Source organism: Cyanistes caeruleus, chromosome 25 (assembly GCF_971803275.1).
Source record: "Cyanistes caeruleus chromosome 25, bCyaCae1.hap1.1, whole genome shotgun sequence".
Classification (NCBI taxonomy): Eukaryota; Metazoa; Chordata; class Aves; order Passeriformes; family Paridae; genus Cyanistes; species Cyanistes caeruleus.
Genome location: NC_141725.1, coordinates 1203360 through 1219731, shown reverse-complemented (window position 1 = coordinate 1219731; position 16372 = coordinate 1203360). Strand labels below are relative to the sequence as shown.

General features: G+C 58.3%; 3 protein-coding genes across 7 annotated transcripts; 1 reads left to right on the top strand and 2 right to left on the bottom strand.

Moving 5' to 3' along the window:
* Positions 1–58: 58 nt before the first annotated feature.
* NDUFA7 (NADH:ubiquinone oxidoreductase subunit A7) lies at positions 59–1593 on the bottom strand. Its single transcript, XM_086862875.1, has 4 exons — positions 1490–1593; positions 1317–1366; positions 1082–1231; positions 59–302 (listed from the first exon to the last, which is right to left on the bottom strand). The coding sequence occupies exons 1-4, from the start codon at positions 1538–1540 to the stop codon at positions 206–208; spliced, it is 348 nt and encodes a 115-aa protein (XP_086719001.1). The 5' UTR covers positions 1541–1593; the 3' UTR covers positions 59–205.
* RPS28 (ribosomal protein S28) lies at positions 1588–2174 on the top strand. Its single transcript, XM_086862876.1, has 3 exons — positions 1588–1714; positions 1797–1844; positions 1919–2174. Exons 1-3 carry the CDS (start codon positions 1676–1678, stop codon positions 2039–2041), a joined length of 210 nt encoding a protein of 69 aa, XP_086719002.1. The 5' UTR covers positions 1588–1675; the 3' UTR covers positions 2042–2174.
* A 1597-nt stretch (positions 2175–3771) lies between these two features.
* KANK3 (KN motif and ankyrin repeat domains 3) lies at positions 3772–16126 on the bottom strand. 5 transcript variants are annotated; one of them, XM_086862866.1, is made up of 11 exons: positions 15067–15205; positions 10566–10640; positions 8557–10281; positions 7936–8035; positions 7601–7795; positions 7011–7098; positions 6454–6673; positions 5988–6130; positions 5543–5743; positions 5360–5458; positions 4989–5184 (listed from the first exon to the last, which is right to left on the bottom strand). In XM_086862866.1, exons 2-11 carry the CDS (start codon positions 10600–10602, stop codon positions 5128–5130), a joined length of 2865 nt encoding a protein of 954 aa, XP_086718992.1. In that variant the 5' UTR covers positions 10603–10640; positions 15067–15205; the 3' UTR covers positions 4989–5127. The 5 variants fall into 5 exon arrangements, with proteins under 5 accessions (XP_086718990.1, XP_086718989.1, XP_086718991.1 ...); XM_086862864.1 differs by lacking the exon at positions 15067–15205 and adding an exon at positions 16012–16126 and having other exon boundaries at positions 3772–5458; XM_086862863.1 differs by having other exon boundaries at positions 3772–5458; positions 15067–15216.
* Positions 16127–16372: the final 246 nt, after the last annotated feature.

Here is a 16372-nt window from a genome sequence, read left to right as displayed (position 1 = left end):
CCAAATACACTGGTATTAAACAGCAGCAACTCGAATAAATCAAACAAAATAGGCAAAATGGGGGGAGTAATCACTGCTTTATATACATTTATTAATCAGACATCAGCTCCCTCCAGCAGCCTGGAGCCACATCCAGCACAGCCTCCCCATCAGAGCTGCTCTGGAACCACCTGTGCCCATCATACAGCCTCAGCTCACTCCCTGCTCACAAGTAGGGCTCATCCTTGGAAATTTCCCACTTCCTAAGCGGTGGTCCTGGTGTCACTGGTTTCTTTGCTGTTGTTGTCACTGCAGCACCTGAACTGGGGTAGAGAAAGGAGGAGCAAGAAGAGGCTTTAGCAACACTCTGGAAACCACACTTGAATTTAATCAAAAGTCTAGGCTGCAAGTGTTTTTTAATCAGAGTCCCAGAATGTTTTGGGTTTGGTGGAATTTTAAAGCCCACCTTGTTCTAGCGCCTAACATGGGCAGAGCATCCCAAGTGGCTCCAAGCCCTTTCCAACCTTGAACACTTCCAGGGATGGAGCAACCACAGCTGCTCTGGGCAATCTGTACCAGGGCCCCACCACCCTCCCAGCCAAGAACTTCTTCCCAATACCCCATCCAGCCCTGCCCTCCGGCACTGGAAGCCATTCCCTGTGTCCTGTCCCTCCAGGCCTTGTCCCCAGTCCCTCTCCAGCTCTCCTGGAGCCCCTTTAGGCCCTGGAGGGGGCTCTGAGCTCTCCCTGGTGCCTTCTCTTTTCCAGATGAACACCTCCAGCTCTTCCGGCCTGGCTCCAGCCCTCGGAGCATCTCTGTGGTTTCCTTTGGACTCATTGCAACAGGTCCTTTCTTGGAGGCCCCAGAGCTGGACACAGATGCACCAAGTGAGATCTCACCAAAGCAGAGTAAGTGAACTTCATCCCACCTCACTTATTTGCAAGGAAATATACATCCAAATAATCAATTCCATATTCTTCTGCCAATCTGGGTAACTCCCCACTGCCGCTTGGGCGCGTTCTGTGTTCCTGCTACAAATCGGGACCACGGCTGACCGCACTCGGCGGCGGCAGCGGCGCAGCACCGCCTGCATCAGACCTACCCGCCGGCTTGTGCCCCCGCCGGCAGTGTTCTCTGCGCCGCCGCCACCACCAGGGGCGGCAGCGACTCTCGGCGCCCGTCCCGGTTGCAGTAATAGTTATCGGCGAATTTGTGGCTGGGGCCCACCGGGAGCCGCGGCGGCGGCTGGGTCCTAGGCAGAGAACGACGCAAGTGTCAGCGGCGGGGCCGGGGTGGGGGCGACTCAGTGCTCAGCCCGGCCGGCCCGGCCCCGGCACCTCTTAGCGATCTCCTCGTAGCGCAGCTGCAGCTTCGCCTGGAGATCCCGCTGCAAGGCAAGGCCAGAGCAGCTCAGGCGGGGCTGCCACCCTGCGCTGGGGGCTCCGCGGAGCCGGGGGCGCAGCGCAGCGTCCCGCAGGCAGAAGAGCCCCGAGCCCAGGGTTGTACTTACCCCCGCCAGGAAGTTGCGGAGCCGCTGGATCAGACTGGTTGCCGTCGCCATCTTGGCCGCGACGAAGGGCAGGGGTGCAGAGGGCGCCGGTCCGGGAGCGCGCGCGGAACGCTGGGTCTCGCGAGATTTGGAGCGATATAAGGCTACGCGGGAAGGCGCCGCCTCTTTCCGCACCCCGGAGCCGCCATGGACACGAGTCGCGTGCAGCCCATCAAGCTGGCCAGGGTGGGTACGCGGGGCCGGGCTGGGCCGGGCTGGGCTGCGCCGGGCCGCGGCATCGCGCTGACCCTCTACTGTGTCCCCGCAGGTCACCAAGGTGCTGGGCCGGACCGGCTCTCAGGGGCAGTGCACTCAGGTGAGCGGGCCGGGCAGAGCGGGCGCTGTGTCGCGGTCCGGGCCCGGCCAGGCTGACGCGGTCCCGCCCCGCAGGTGCGTGTGGAGTTCATGGACGACACGAGCCGCTCCATCATCCGTAACGTGAAGGGGCCGGTGCGCGAGGGCGACGTTCTCACCCTGCTGGAGTCGGAGCGCGAGGCCCGGCGGCTGCGCTGAGCGGGACCCGGGGCCGCCCCTGCTGCCGTATCGTCCATCGGGGGATGGAGCCTGGCGCGGCTCGTTCGACCCTGGGGCGCGGGTGGGAAGGAGCGTGGCGAACGTGTCACGGCAATAAAGGGTTTTTACAGTAGCCCCTTGTCCGGTTTTCACTCATCAAGCGCCGCCTGACACCTCCGTTTTGTCAAACACGGGGGCACCTGCCGCTTTCCTCGGGTTCAATAGCAACATGCTCTGCTTGTTACTGGGGTTACATATAGTGCCTTGTAATGTTACTGTGTTATTGCATCTTTACTGACCTGTCACAACAAAAGTAGTTCTGTTTTGATTGCAGTAGCCTTAATCCTAATTTTTCTGGTAAGCAATTTTCTGTATGATGAACTGGCACTGGAAACTTACTGAACCTCAGTGGAATTAAATCTTAAGTTTAAAGTCAAGCATGGTACTAGCTTGCAAAGCAACAGCCTGCTGTTTCTGTCCCTCTGTTCTCAGCAAACTGCTCAGTGAATGCTGCCATAAAACACTGACTTACTGTCGTTCCTGGCAGTCACCCATAGAGAGCAAGTGCTTGTCACTCTGATTTACTGACTCCTTCATCTCACTTGGGCTTTCCCTTCCACCACAGAACCAGTTAGCAAGATGTGTTGTTTCAGGATATTACATAAGTCAAAATAGGGCTGAAAAGTCTAGAAAGAGCCTTAAAACTGCTGTTTCAAGGGCAGGTTTTTAAGGACTGGCATCTTTTATCTGCTTATAGAGTAGTCCAGGTTTGTGGTGTAGGGTTGGGCAGAGTCAGATCTGCAGCCTCTCATGTGTGGTCTCTGATGGGGAGTGGTTGTCTTCAGTGTCCTGAGCTTGACTCAGCAGTTCAGTAGCAGGTGTTTCTGGGGATTTGAGCTGAGCAAAGCACTGCTGAGAGATGTGAAAAATGTTGAACTGGAGCAGGCACTGATGATTGTCAGGGCTGATGTCAGAGTGCGGGATTTGTCCTTTCTGCAAGTTTTAGTTGTGCCCTCAACTCATGGGCAGCTCATGGGCAACATGAGGTGAGGAGTTTGTGCCATGGAGAAAGCCCTTGTGTTTCTGCTGTTGCTTGATGTAATTTGTGATTTTTTGGGGGTTTCAGAGAATTAGTACAAGGCTGTGTTCCCTGGCTTATGTAATGCAGCAGAGCTCAGAACTGGTCATGTGTGTCAGAAGTCCTCTCAGAGTTCAGTTCTGTGGCTGCTGTTCATTCCCTCACTTCATCAGTGACCCAAGAGTGTTTGTTCTGGCCCCTGCAAGCCCTATGTGCTGGGTGACTGGGACAGAGTGGCTTAGAGAGCTGTATCCCTTCTGGAATATCCCTGTGGGGTCAGCCTGTTCCCCATCCATACGAGGAGGGAGGCAGTTTGCATCCTCACACTTGGTCTGATGATTGCTGTTTAATGATGCACTGTAACATCAGCACCACAGAGAACCAGGGGCAGTGCAGGGCTGCAGCTGGTCCTATGTTCCTCTTGGTCCTGTAGAATGAAAGGGGAAAAGACACCGCTGCAGCTGCCTGGCACACTTCAGCAGGAAGAAAGCCAGACTGAGGGATATAGCCAGTGCATAAACTTGCAGTGAATGACTTGGAATGTGGGGTCACCTGCTTAGGTTGGGGGCTGTGCTAGGCTGTGCCTCTGCCCCAGCTCTTCTTGCAGGGTTTGTTGTGAACCAGACAAGGCAGAAGACTGCAGATATCACTGTTAATATTTAAAAATAACTTTATATCTTAAAAATAAACATCAGTATTAAAATACCAGTAAACAGAGTAGTGTATTAGGGAATGGCAGTGAGCGCTGTATATTAACTCCAGTGCAAAGCTGAAAGCAAGTTTCTGGGGAGGATTGTGGGGTTCCTCAGCTCAGAGCAGGTCAGGCAGGGGCAGAAGTGGTGAGGCTGGGCCAAGGGGAAGGAATGAGGGGCATAACACGTTACCTTTGTGAAGGCTCAGAGCAGAGCTGCCATCCCACGCAAAAACCTTTTTCCTCCTGGTCCTTGTCCTTACCCTGTTCCCACCCCAGACAGTGCTCACACACTTGCACAGACATGTTCTCTGACATACGTGTTCCCCTTTGCAGACGCAACCTGTGTGCTCTGAGCTCTTCTGGCCCATGTGTTTTTCCTGGTGCTGTCCTCAGCTACTTTCCTCCCTTTTGGGATGGAAAGTGGTCAGAGAGGGACTCAGCTGTGGGCTCACAGATGTCTGCACAATCTGTGGGACTGGCTAATTGGGGAAATGTTTAGGATGTAATTGGTCTCTCTCCCTTGGGAGAAGGACCTGCTCCCCTTGTGAATTATCAGGTAGGCAGGCTTAGTCCCCAGATGCATCCTTGGCCCTAAGCTCTTTTTGCCACTTGGCTGCGACCCCAACTGCTCAGAGGTTTTGCTCCCATTGAGCAGAGCAAATCAAATCCCAAGTTCATGCTGAACTTCATCATTTGGCCAAGCAATATAATTTTTTTTGCTTTGAGTGTATGTGCTAGAAAAGAGAAAAAAAACCAAAACAAAACAGATTTCAGCCAAGAAAGGAAATGCTAGAAAAGAAGGGCAAGTATTTGAGTCTGGAAACAGCCCCTGTCCAAGGCAGCATTCCCTCTCCCGTTGCTGCACAGGATGTGTGCCTGCTGAGCACCATGTCCCTGCTGAGGCCAGGACTCACCACTTGCTCTCCTGGCTCCATCACTGGCACTGCTGCCGCCTTGGAACTGCCAGAGAACACAAACCAGGTGCCGTTTCTGCTGAGTTGGTTCTCTGCTGTTCCTCCTTGCTGAGGGCTCAGAGATGGTGCAGCTCTGGTGGTCATGGCAGGGAGCAGAAGGGGTAGGGTGGCTTCTGCTCCCTGTGTCTCCTGCCCTTAGGTAACGGCTCCAGTCACTTGGCGGTGAGGTGGCCACGTGTGGGCTGCATCCAGTGGAGGAGAAGGGCATGGGAGGCCCAGGGATGGTGCTTGTGTTGGGACTAAAGCTGCAGAGTGGTTCGGCACAGAAGAGTGGCAGGTGAGGGGATGTGAATCACAGGCCAGTGCCAATGGCTGCTCCTGGCTGGATCCCAAGGGCACTCTAATTTGGTTTCTTTGTACTGCCAGGGCTCTTTATGGCTGTCGGTGAAGTCTCCTGCTGCAATACAGTAGTCACCAGAGACCCCTCCAGTGACTCCTGGTCAGGGCCAGCAGGGCTGTTCTGAGCATGTGGCACCTGAAATGCTCTGCTTTTGCTCCTGCAGCTTCTTCCTGGAGACACTCATCTGTGTCACAGCCCTTTCTCCTCTCACAGGGAGCGGTGTGGTACTCACGGGTGCCTGCGCCTTTGTGCCATTGAGATGGGCGTAGAGGAGTGCAGCGATGTCACTGTGACCAGCCTCCAGTGCAATGGCAACAGCATTGTTGCCATCCTAGAAAGTAAAGGAGAGCATGCAGAAAGAGGTTTGGGGACAGGACATAGCGTTGGCTGCCCCAGCCCAGTGACAGAACCTTACACTGTCCACGATGGAGATGTTGCAGGTGGGCTGAGCCAGCAGCAGCTTCACGGTCTCCACGCGGCCGTGCTCACAGGCGCACATCAGCGCGGTCGAGCCCTCCTCGTCCTGCAGGTTCACGTCAGCACCGCAGGCGAGTAGGGCTTCCACCATCTCCTGCCGGCCATGGCTGACAGCCAACATCAGTGCTGTCTGGCCAGCCTGCAAGGAAGGGACAGTGCCAGGCCACCCCTGCCCCTGCTGTGCTACCCACTTGTCCTGCACCACAGGACCACTGCTGAGACAGCCCTGCTGCCACGCAGGAGGAGCTCCTAAGGTGATGCACTCCTCATGCCTCCAGGTTTTGGAGCCATTGTCCTGCCCTTGGAAGAGCTGAGCATGGCTCTGGCATCTGGGAGGTGAGGGTGGGAGGGTCAAAATGTGGTGGCCCTCAAACCACACCAACCTGGCTGGCCTTGGCGTTGACGTTGCCCATGCTGAAGAGCCTCCTGACCACATTCATGTCCTCCTCCTGCTCAACAGCTGCCAGTGCTGCCAGCATGAGGGCAGTGTATCCAGCTTTGTTCTGGTGGTCCACATTACAGATCCCTGTGGGGGTGGGCAGAGGGGGCTCAGGATGCTGCACAGCTGGTGGGAGACATGGACCAAACCATGTGCTTGGCTCTCCCTCACAGTCCTGACCAGGGTGCTGTGAGCCATCCCATAGGCACAGAACTGCTAATGGATCTCCCCCAGGAAATTTGGGCTGTGGCTACTTTGACCCCCACACCTATGAACAGACATAATCCAGGGCAGCTCTCCTTGCCCCTCTGCTGCCATTGCCTTCCCCCTGTGCTGACATGGCCAGGACATGTCCTGGAGTACAGTGGGATGGTGGCCAGGGGATGTTTCTGGGGCTGGGGGGAACTGACCTGTATCCAGCAGCAGCCACACGATGTGGAAGTTGGAGTGGGAGACACTGTAGTGCAGGGCTGTGTTGCCATTCCCATCTGCCAGATTCACCACATGGGCCAGGAGAGCTGGTGAGACCTCAGCAAAGGCCAGGAGGTGGTTGGCAACTGTGTCAGGGATGGACGACTTTTGGCTGGACAGACGGAACCACTCCTGAAGGATCAGGCTGCTGCTGGTGAGCTGTGGACAGAGAGGGGCTGAGCTCCCTTTAAGCCTCTGCATGGCCTCGCACCCTGGCACCCACCCCCTGCTGACAGTCCAGGTGGCAAGGAGCAGAATCCCTGCTCCTGAGGGGGTGGGTGAAGGCAGGACCCTGAACTGCCCAAACCCATGCTGGGCATGGCCTGAGCTGAGTCCACATGGGTTTTGGGGTTTCTGGGACAAACTGTGGAGCAAAGGGCTGTATTTTGGGGGAAGATGTTGAGCCAGGCTTTGCTGGCACCTCTCTGAGTAGGGCCAACTCAGAGGGATGTCAGCAGGGGCTGGGCAAGCCATCCCACCGCAGCGCTCCACTCACCACCTCTTTACTCTTGGCAGCACCAGGGTGGCCCAGGTGGGTCTTGACAATGAGGCAGGCCTCCCTCATCCTGGGGCTCAGCTCAAACCTGTGGAGAGCATGACGATGTCCGTGGTGTGGGGCTGCATCAACCCACCAAACCTGTGAGCTCCCCAGTGCCTACAATTCTCTGCAAGGTCCCCAGGGTGCAAGCTCCAGCCCACTGGCTGCACCCTGGCTGTTTCAGCCTCTGCAAGCTGCAACAGAATGGAGCCTTACTATGGATGTGCTTGGGCACGATTCACCCATTCTTAGGCCACATTTTTTCCTTTTGTTGAAAAATGCTATTGAAAGCTGTTCAGTTTTTCTGTCCCACTCTAAACTATCTTCTGCAGCAAAGAGGCATCTGGGGCCTCTCATCCTTTCCTTAGCAGATCCAAGAAACTGGAAGGATTGCTTCCTGATGAATGGTCTCTGCAGGAGCTGAATGGGTTCCCACTGGCAGCATTGAAACTGGGGCTGGGGCAGATGCCCCAAGCTGGCAAGGCCTGTGCCTTGGCTCCCAACTGTGCAGGGCCAGGGAGCAGGGAGCCTTCTCCACCAGCACTTACTTTTCCTTCACTTCGGGGGGCTCCAGCAGGGTCACATCACTCTCCTTGCACTCCAGTCTGGGCTCACACGTGTCTTCCCCAGCCTCCTCCTCTGAGGTTTCGGTCTCTCCCTGCTCTGAACTGTTGGAGCTGTCGGCTGAAGCCTTCTCAGAGGAGCTGTTGCCTTCTTCCTCCTCACTGGATGTGCTCTCATACCTGCACAGAGGGAAGATGCTCAGTGGTAGCACAGCACCAGTTTGGCCCCCTTCAGGCCCTGCCACTGGCCCCAGCCCAGGACAGGGATGCAGGGGACCAGGATTGGCTCACAGGGGTGGCAGGAGCCCCTCAGCACGTACTCCCCATTCAGCACGCCCACAAACTGCAGGCTCTTCTTGCTGCCCTCTGCCTTGCTCTGGGGAGGACCATCCCGCTTTTTCATGATGGACTTCAGGGCTCCTACAGGGAAAGAGATGGATGTCAAGGGCCAGTGAACAAGAATCATGGAATTTTAGAATCATGGAATGGTCTGGGTTAGAAAAGACCTTAAAAATCATCTCATTTCAACTCCACTGCCATGGTCAGGGACACCTTCCACTAGACCAGCTTTCTCAGAGCTCCATCCAACCTGGCCTTAAACACTTCCAGGGATGGGGCATCCACAACTTCCCTAGGTAACCTGTGCAAGGGCATCACCACTTCATGTTTAAGAATTTTTCCCAACATCTAATATGAACCTCCTGTTTTGAAACCACTCCGCCTTGTCCTGTCACTACATGCTCTTGTAAACAGTCTCTCCTTTGGGCTAGCCAAGCACCCCAAACCCACCAGACCTCTGGGCAGGCATGGAAGAGACATGGGCAACTGCTGGAGCATAGGTAGCATTGGCCCTGCAGGCATTGTCCCCAACAAGGCCATCCTCTCCCTTCCTGCAGGAACATTCCAAGCCAGACCCGAATGACATCCCTGGTGACACTCACCTGCTGCAGGGATTTGGGCAGCTCCACTTTCCTGTCCTGGGAATGCGTCCTGGTTGCTGTGTATTGTCTCCAGCACAGCCGGCCCAGGGGCTTGGCTGTCTGGGCACATCCTCCCCGCTGCTCCTGTGCCCAGTGCTGATGAGCTACTCAGGCCATCACCCAGGCCAGGCTCCATCACCTTGCCCACACCAGGATCCTTCTCTTCTCCTTCCTTCTCTTCTCCTGCCACATCCACATCTGTCTGGCTGCCCTTGTCGTCACAGCTGGCAGCTGAGTCGGGTCCAACTGCCACGTCCCGCCCATCAGGGTGGCAGCCCACGGCGACGCAGGAGGTCGGGGGGCAGCACTCCACACCTGCTTCTGCCGTCTCTGGGGGGTCACCAGCTGCCTGGCTCTGTGTCACTACCACAGCCTCCACCAGTGCCTCAGCCATCTGTGGCTTGGCCATCACCTCCTTGTCCACCTGCCCACGAGGCCGGCGGGCACACACCTCCAGCCGCAGCTCTTCCAGCTCCCGTGTGGCCTCCTGCAGGTGCCCCTCCATCAGGGTGATCACCTCCTTCTGGTGCCCCACCGTCTGCTGCAGAAGCTCCAGCTCCCGCTCCGTCTCAGTGGCCAACCCCAGCGAGGACTCCAGCACCCAGACAGCCACATCCTTGCGTCCCCCTGTGCCGCTGTCTGCCGTGTCCCTGCTCTCCTGCTGTGACCGGTAGTAGAAGACGGCATCTGTCATGGCCCGATCCTCACCCACTGCCACAGAGCAGCAAGGCCTCTCAGCCACCCTGGGGCTCTTGCCTGGCCAAGCCCTGATGTTCCGCTCTGGCACAGCCAGCTTCTCTGTCAGCTTCCTCAGCTCTGCAATTTTGCTTGTTCGCCCCCTCACCGGCTCTGCTTCACTCTCTGGCCCTGTGCGGGGTGCTTCCTCACCCCCTGCCCCTGCCTCAGAGCCAGAGGGGTGACACAATGCCTCACCAGGCTCTGCCGACAGCTTCTCCAGCAACTCTGCCTTCTCCCTCTTCAACTCGCAGATCTGCATCTCCAGGAGTGGGATGGTTTTCACCTGCTCCTCTAGGTCCCGGAGCTGCCGCAGGGCTGCAGCCATCTGCTCTCGCACGTGCTGCAGCGGGGCCGTGCTGAGCCCCGCAGCCGGAGTGCTGTGTCCCGAGCTGCCAGGGCTCACCCGACCCCAGCCCCCCTGGCCCTCGGTGCCCACTGGTACCCAGTGGGGTGGCTGGCCACTGTGGGAGGGAGCACCAATATCCTGCAAACGGCCCTGCTCCTGCTCCAGCCTCCTGCTTGTCTCCAGCAAGGTTTTCTCCACGCGTGGGTTTGGCACAAGGCACTTGTGGGTGGGAGGTGGGAGCAGCCGTACTGGTGGCAGTGAGATGGTGTGGGAGGTTGGCTTGCTCGCAGGCTCCAGGGGTGCTCGGCTGTGCTGGGACAGCAGCAGTGCAGTCCTGCCCTCCTCGCTGGCCATGGAGGTGAGGGACTCGGTGGAGGTCCAGGCGCTGGTGTGGCTGCTGGGGCTGCGCAGGGTGCTGGGTGGTGGACGGGACCCTTTCACCCTGCGAGGCAGTGGCACTTTCTTGAGTGTTTGGCCACTTTCAATATCATCAACATATTTCAGGAAATCAAGATCCAGCAGGAAGCCATAAGGGGTTTCCACAGAATACGAGCTCTTCTCTCCATCGTCCTGGTCCCGGTACAAGAACGGGCCCCCAAGATCTGTAGGAGGAGCAAGGATGGTTAGGCAGGGACCTGGTGGAGACAGGCTTTTCCAACTGGGCTATACTGGAACTTACAGCCTGCAGCCCCCTCTCCTCCACAATGTACGATGTGTTTGTCTCCAGCACCCTCAGTGCCATAGGGTATCACAGGGCACCCAGTCCATGTCAGGGCTGGTGCCGGAGTGAGGAACTCCATTGGGAAGGGATGGGACAATTCAGTCCTGCCACCACCCTTGCACCCCTTCCGCTGTCACCACCTGGTGACACCCCTGGTCTCTTTACCTGGGAGGTTCTGGTTCAGGGGTGCTGGCTGAGCCATCTTCTTCCCAGAATGCTGTTGACCAGAGGACCATCAACCTGAAACAACAAGACCACGTTCAGCCAAACCCTATGACCCCAGGGCTGCTGAGCCCCAGGCAGCCACACTGCTCAGACCCCCACCCGGGGAGAGCCCTGTGGCTGGCCCCACCATCTGCCAGGTCTCCTGGCTTCCCCCAGCCCAGGGCTGACACTGGAGCTGGTGGCTGGGCCAGCATGGTGCGGTCTGTGGGGCTGGGATTGTTTGTACACTTAAGGAATGCTCTACAGCTCAGCTGGGATGGCTGTGCTGCCAGCTCCCAAGGGTCATAAGCTGGAGCTTGGCCATACAGTGGGAGCAGGCCAGGAAAAAAAAGAAGCTGAAACCTGTATAGGTACAATACTCAGTTTGAAGTTTGCTTTGGATAAAGGGAACTGATGCTTTGGCAGAGCCACGTGACTGCAGGGAGCTGCCAGCATCTGACAGTGCTCGGTATGATGCCCATTCTCATCACCCAGGGTGTTCCACAAGGCCTCAGAGGTGTCCTAAGGGACCGATGACCCCCAGGAGAGACCTGACTGCTTTTCCCTGTCCATAATGGGGGATCAGGCAGAGGGGAATGAAATGGGAGCCTGATTTTTCCAGTCATGGACACACTGGAGGAGAGCCAACAGGATACGGCTGTGGTCCAGAAGTGAGCTCATGGCTGGGGGTGCTACCAGCTGTGAGCACTGAGCTGGGACCTGCTGCAACATCTGGCAGCATCTGGATTCTGGGGCCCAGGTGTAAAGTGCTCCTGGCAGGAGCAGGATGGGACAACAGCACCTTGGGAGCATCCATTGCTGCTGTGCATGGCATCAGGGCCCTGATGGTTCTGCCCATGGGGCACAGGTGGCCATGAGGCTGAGCAGCTGTTGGTGGGCAAAGCATTTGGCACTGGGCTATTTTCAGAAGAAAGCAGGGGAGGAGGAATGTCACAGAGGAATGGTGGCTTGGGTGCAGCCCTCAGGGAAGCTGAGGCTCAGTGCTACCCAGGGAATGGCCTTGGCTTCACAGAAACACCCACATCCGCCCCTCACGCTGATGTTGCAGCCACTCTCCAGCTCCGGCGCTGACCCTGTGGAGCCAGCAGAGCAGCTGTGGCACTGCCAGGCCAGGCTTGGGCTGGGCACCGTGGCAGCCTCCCACCCCCAGCCCAGTGCACAGGGCTGGGGGCTGAGTCCAACTGGGCAGAGATAAAGCACTTCCCACTAGTCACCAGGAGGGATTCTGGGGCTGTCCTACTCCTCTGCCAACCCACCTACAGCCGATGCACATCCCAAATTCCACCTCCCTTGGAATCATCCCACCTTTGAGTGGGAACCCATTCCACCTTCCCTGGTAACTTCCCAGCTCCATGCTGGCATCCACCATTCCCAAACTGCTGGCTTCATGCCCAAGAGGGTCCACACATCCCCCACCTTGTCTAATCCCTCCCACCATGGGAAGACTTTGGCTTCCTGCTCTGCATAGCCCTTGCTGCGGGTAATTAAACAGTGCTGGGGCCAGGACAAACTTCCCGCTGGGCTCCACACATGTTGTAAATCAAAGAGGAAGAGAGAGCAACAGGAGCCAGAACCAGTGGGTGCGTTTCCTAGAAGGGAAGTGGCCGGCAGCTCCCTTCCGCCACTCGGCCTGGGTATTGTCCTGCCTGAGGACAGGAAAAGCCTCCTCTGCTGAGGCCTGGAGACCTCCCACACCACTCCAGCAGCAAAGCTGCTCTTCGCACCAGCACTGCACTGATGTCCCCTCCACTGAGCTGGGGACAGGCTGCTTGTCACCTGCCACCTCCTATGGCCCCTTCAGCCAATGTCAGCAGCTGCATCCCAACTGTGGGGGACATCCTCCCACTGCTTCCAGACCCCATTTCTTTTGGTCTGACAGGATGGGCTGGACTAGGGCAGGAGTTTCTGTATTCACCCAGCTCCAAAAAGGTGATGGGACCTGCCAGCTCCCAACCATGTCCAAGTGGCTCCAGGGACCCCGTGATGTTCAAACCCTCCTACAAGGTGCAAACCAGACTCCTCAGGCAGTGTAAACTGTCCCTGGGCTGGGGAAGAGGTGTGGGGCTGGATTGGACAAGTGGGTGCAGACAGTCTCGGTGTGCAGCAGGTTGATTCCCCACCCCCTTGGCCCAGCCACTCTCAGCACCAGCCCTGGCTTCCACAACCATGGCACCACTCAGGCAGCTGCCCTCCACTTGGGCTGAAGTCTTGCTGGGGCTAATCGTACCAGTCACTTTGGTGCCAAAGGCTGATTTTCAGCAGCTTTAGCTGCTCCCTTGGGCACTGGTGGAGGTTGCTGAAAGGGCTGGGCACATGGACTACCCTGGGGGGAGCCCTTACATGATCCCAGGTCTCTCTGGAAGCAATGAAAGTGCTGTTTCTAGCACTGGAATTTCAACAGAAAAGTAGGATGGTACAAGCAAAGGACTCGTAGGGAGGCTTGGGACCGAGGGAAGAGGAGGAGAATGATGCACAGGCACCCAACCACCCTTGTGGAGGCAGGGCTATGCTTTGCCCTGGGCTCACACCTGTATTTTCCCCTCATGCTGCTGTACCAATGCCAACATGGGAAACTTGGGGCTAAAACTGGAGCTGCTCTGCTCAATACAATACAATAAGAAATCATGTCAGGGATGAGGGAGGCTGGGCACCTTGGCACAGCCCAGGTACCACCCGGTCCTCATGCCCCAGCCCCAGCTGCAGGCAGCACCTTGGGATCCCTGGCCTCATGAGGTGATTTCCCCTTGGGACTCCCAAGCTCCTGCACTGGCAGAGGAGAGGTCTGGGGGAGCTGTTCCTAAAGCTTGTGACCTCTGTGGCCTTTCCCTCCCCAGGGGCAAAACTGTAGCAGCCCTCAGCCCAGTTCAACCACCTGCTGCAGTGCAGTGTGAGCTGCTCCACCAGCAGGGCTCTCCTCCTGAGCCAAAATACTGAGGTCATGAGGAATGTGAGAAGAACAGAGTCCAGAGCAGCCCTGGCCAGTGCAACTTGATTTATCTCAGCCAGGCATGCTTCCCTCATAGCAGCGCAGGCGATAAGCCCTGAAGCTCGGAACTGAGGCTGTTCCAAAGTTAAAGGGAAACCACTGAGAAAGCACACTGCTTCCTCCACTGCCAGCAACCTGCCAGGATGCAGTCTCCTCACACACAGCCAGCTGTCACACGTGCTTGTCACCTGCAGTGTTACCTGCCAGCACTGTAGCTGGGTGCAGCAGGAGGTATCCAGGGCTCATGACACAGTCCTGTCCCTATCCCCTGCTGCAGGGGGTGTACAGAAGAGCCTGTGACTATTTGCCCAGGCCACTTCAGCCATGCTGGCTATGCTGGATCTGCTCCTGGAGGAGCTGGAGCCAGGTGGGATCCCCGACCCAGGTAGAGAAAAGGAAATGCTTTGATCATCTCAACAGCCTAATTTCAGGTTGGACTGTTATTTCTGGAGTTGTTGTCATCGATGGCCTGGCTAGTTGGGAGGCCAAGTGGGCTACGGAGGCTCTGCACCCGCTCCAGCCCCTCAGGGACCTCCCTGAGCTCACACACAACAGGTGTAGAGTCCACACACAGGCTTACCCATGTGGGGATCAATTCTACGAGCCCCCTCACACCTATAGCACTATAGGCTCCCTACAGCTTCACTAGAGAACATCAAACCCCTCACCACAGCTGCCCACCAGCACTTTCCACCAACAAAACCTGATTTTCTCAGGGCTGCTTACAATGCACGGCACCAGCAGCGATGGCCCGAGCTGTGAGGAGGGGCTCGGAGATGAAACTAAATTTACACCCGGGGAGCCCGGATACAGCCGGGGTACACACACAGCACTATGCACAACCCCACGGTGCGCTCTCCAAGTGCACGGAGGAACACCCCAAACCCCGCAGCACCCCTGTGCCCTTCAGCACCCCAGAGGGGCCTGCAGCAGCCTGGGGTGCCACCTCCCACCGCCCACAGCACACCCAGCCCGAACAGGTCCCCAGGGCCCTCTGGAGTCCCCAGAACCCCCAGCCCTGCAGTTCCCCAGCTCCCTGGGGAAAGCATACCTCAACCTTATGGGTTCCCGGCACCCCTGGAGGATCCCCAGTGCCCCGGGCTGCCAGCAGCACATTCCAAGCATCCGCACGTCGGGGTGACAGTTCGTCCCCAGCCCAGGGAAGCCCGGGGACCCCCGCCGCCGCCAGCCGGAGTGGGAGAGTTCCAGCCCGGCCCGGCCCCGCTCCCCTCCCGTTCCCGCCGCCGGGGCCGCTCGGGCGGAGCCCCCCGGAGCGGCGGATCCCCATCCCGGCGCGGTCCCGCCGCGTCTGCGGGGCTCCAGCGCGGCCCCTTGGGGGGCCACGGGCGGCGGCGGCGCGGGGCCCTGCGGGGGCCGCCACCGGGACGAACCCCCGCCCCGCCGCCGCCGCCGGGCCCGCCCGTCCCGTCTCGCCCGGTCCCCGCCGTCCCTCACCGTGCTGCCGGCTCCTGTGCTGCAGCCGGGACACGGCGCCGGCCCCGGGATTCTCGGGCTGCTCCGCGGCGCCGGGCAGGGCTGCCCGCCGCAGCCCCGGGCCGAGGGCGGGCGGGAGCGGGAGAGGCCGGGGCGGGGCGGGGGCGGGCAGGGAGCGGCCCCGGGCCCGATGGGACGGGCACCGCCCCCGGCTGCTCGCCCCGCAGCCGTCCCGCTAGCCACCTCTCCGCGTGGGGAGGGGATATCGCTGTCCCCGTGGGCGCCCGGGGTGGGATGTGCCCCGTTCCTGTCACCTGGGGGGGAGGGGTGTCCCCTACCCTTGTCACCCCCAGGTCCCCTGTCCTGATTACCCTGGGGATGGGATGCGTCTACTCCAGTCACCCTGGGGACGGGATTCTCCCTAACCTGTCCACATCGAGAATTGGCACCCTGCAGAAAGGGGGATCCCCTGCCCGCATCTCCCCGATGCTGGGGTACCCTCTGCCCTGAGCTCAACCTCGCTGCTGGCCGGGGTCCGGGGGGCGGCCAGGGTCCGGTGCCCTGCACCACCGTGTTCCTCCCCGCACAGCCGCTCCCCGCACATCTTGCCCTCGTCCCACCCACGGCCGGGAGAAGTGTGCCTCTGGCCCTGGCTGGGTTCCCCGGCCCTGGCCCCGCTGGGTTCCTGGCAGCTCTCCCTGTCCCAGCAGCGGCTGTTTGTCTCCTTTTCTTGCCAGCTTTCTTCCCCGCCTGTTTCCCGTGCTGGTCGCTGAGCCGCGAGCTCTGCGCTCTCTCCCCGTTCCGTAAGGACCCCGGCATTCCCCAGCTTAGAGCTTGCCCTCACTAACTGCTCCAGACCCTTTCAGCGCTGAAACCTTCAGCAGTGATTTTTGCTTTATCTTTCCTTTTCAGCTCTGAACTTCACGGGTATTTTTCCATATCTGGCTCCTCTGTAACACTACTCACGGGAAGAGCAGGAGAAACAAGATGATGACCCGACGTCCCTCCCAGCTGCTAGCAGGCAGTCTGGGGACTTCCTGGGAAAGGGTTTGCATCTGGATGGAAGTACCTTAATAGCTCTAATGAATCTACCTCCACTGACAAGCCTCGCCCCTCTCCAATCCATTTGCATACTCGGCTTCCCCAGTATCCTGTGGTAATGAACTTGGTGATTTCATGCCCTCAGTTGGTCTCCAAAGCAGGTCTGGAATAGCACTGCTTTTGCTGATCCACTGACTGCTTGGAGAAGAAATTACTTTGGTCCTCTGCCCCATGCAGCTTTACCTCCTCTGTCCAGGTCAGGAAAGGTGAAGTCTGGGGCGATGGG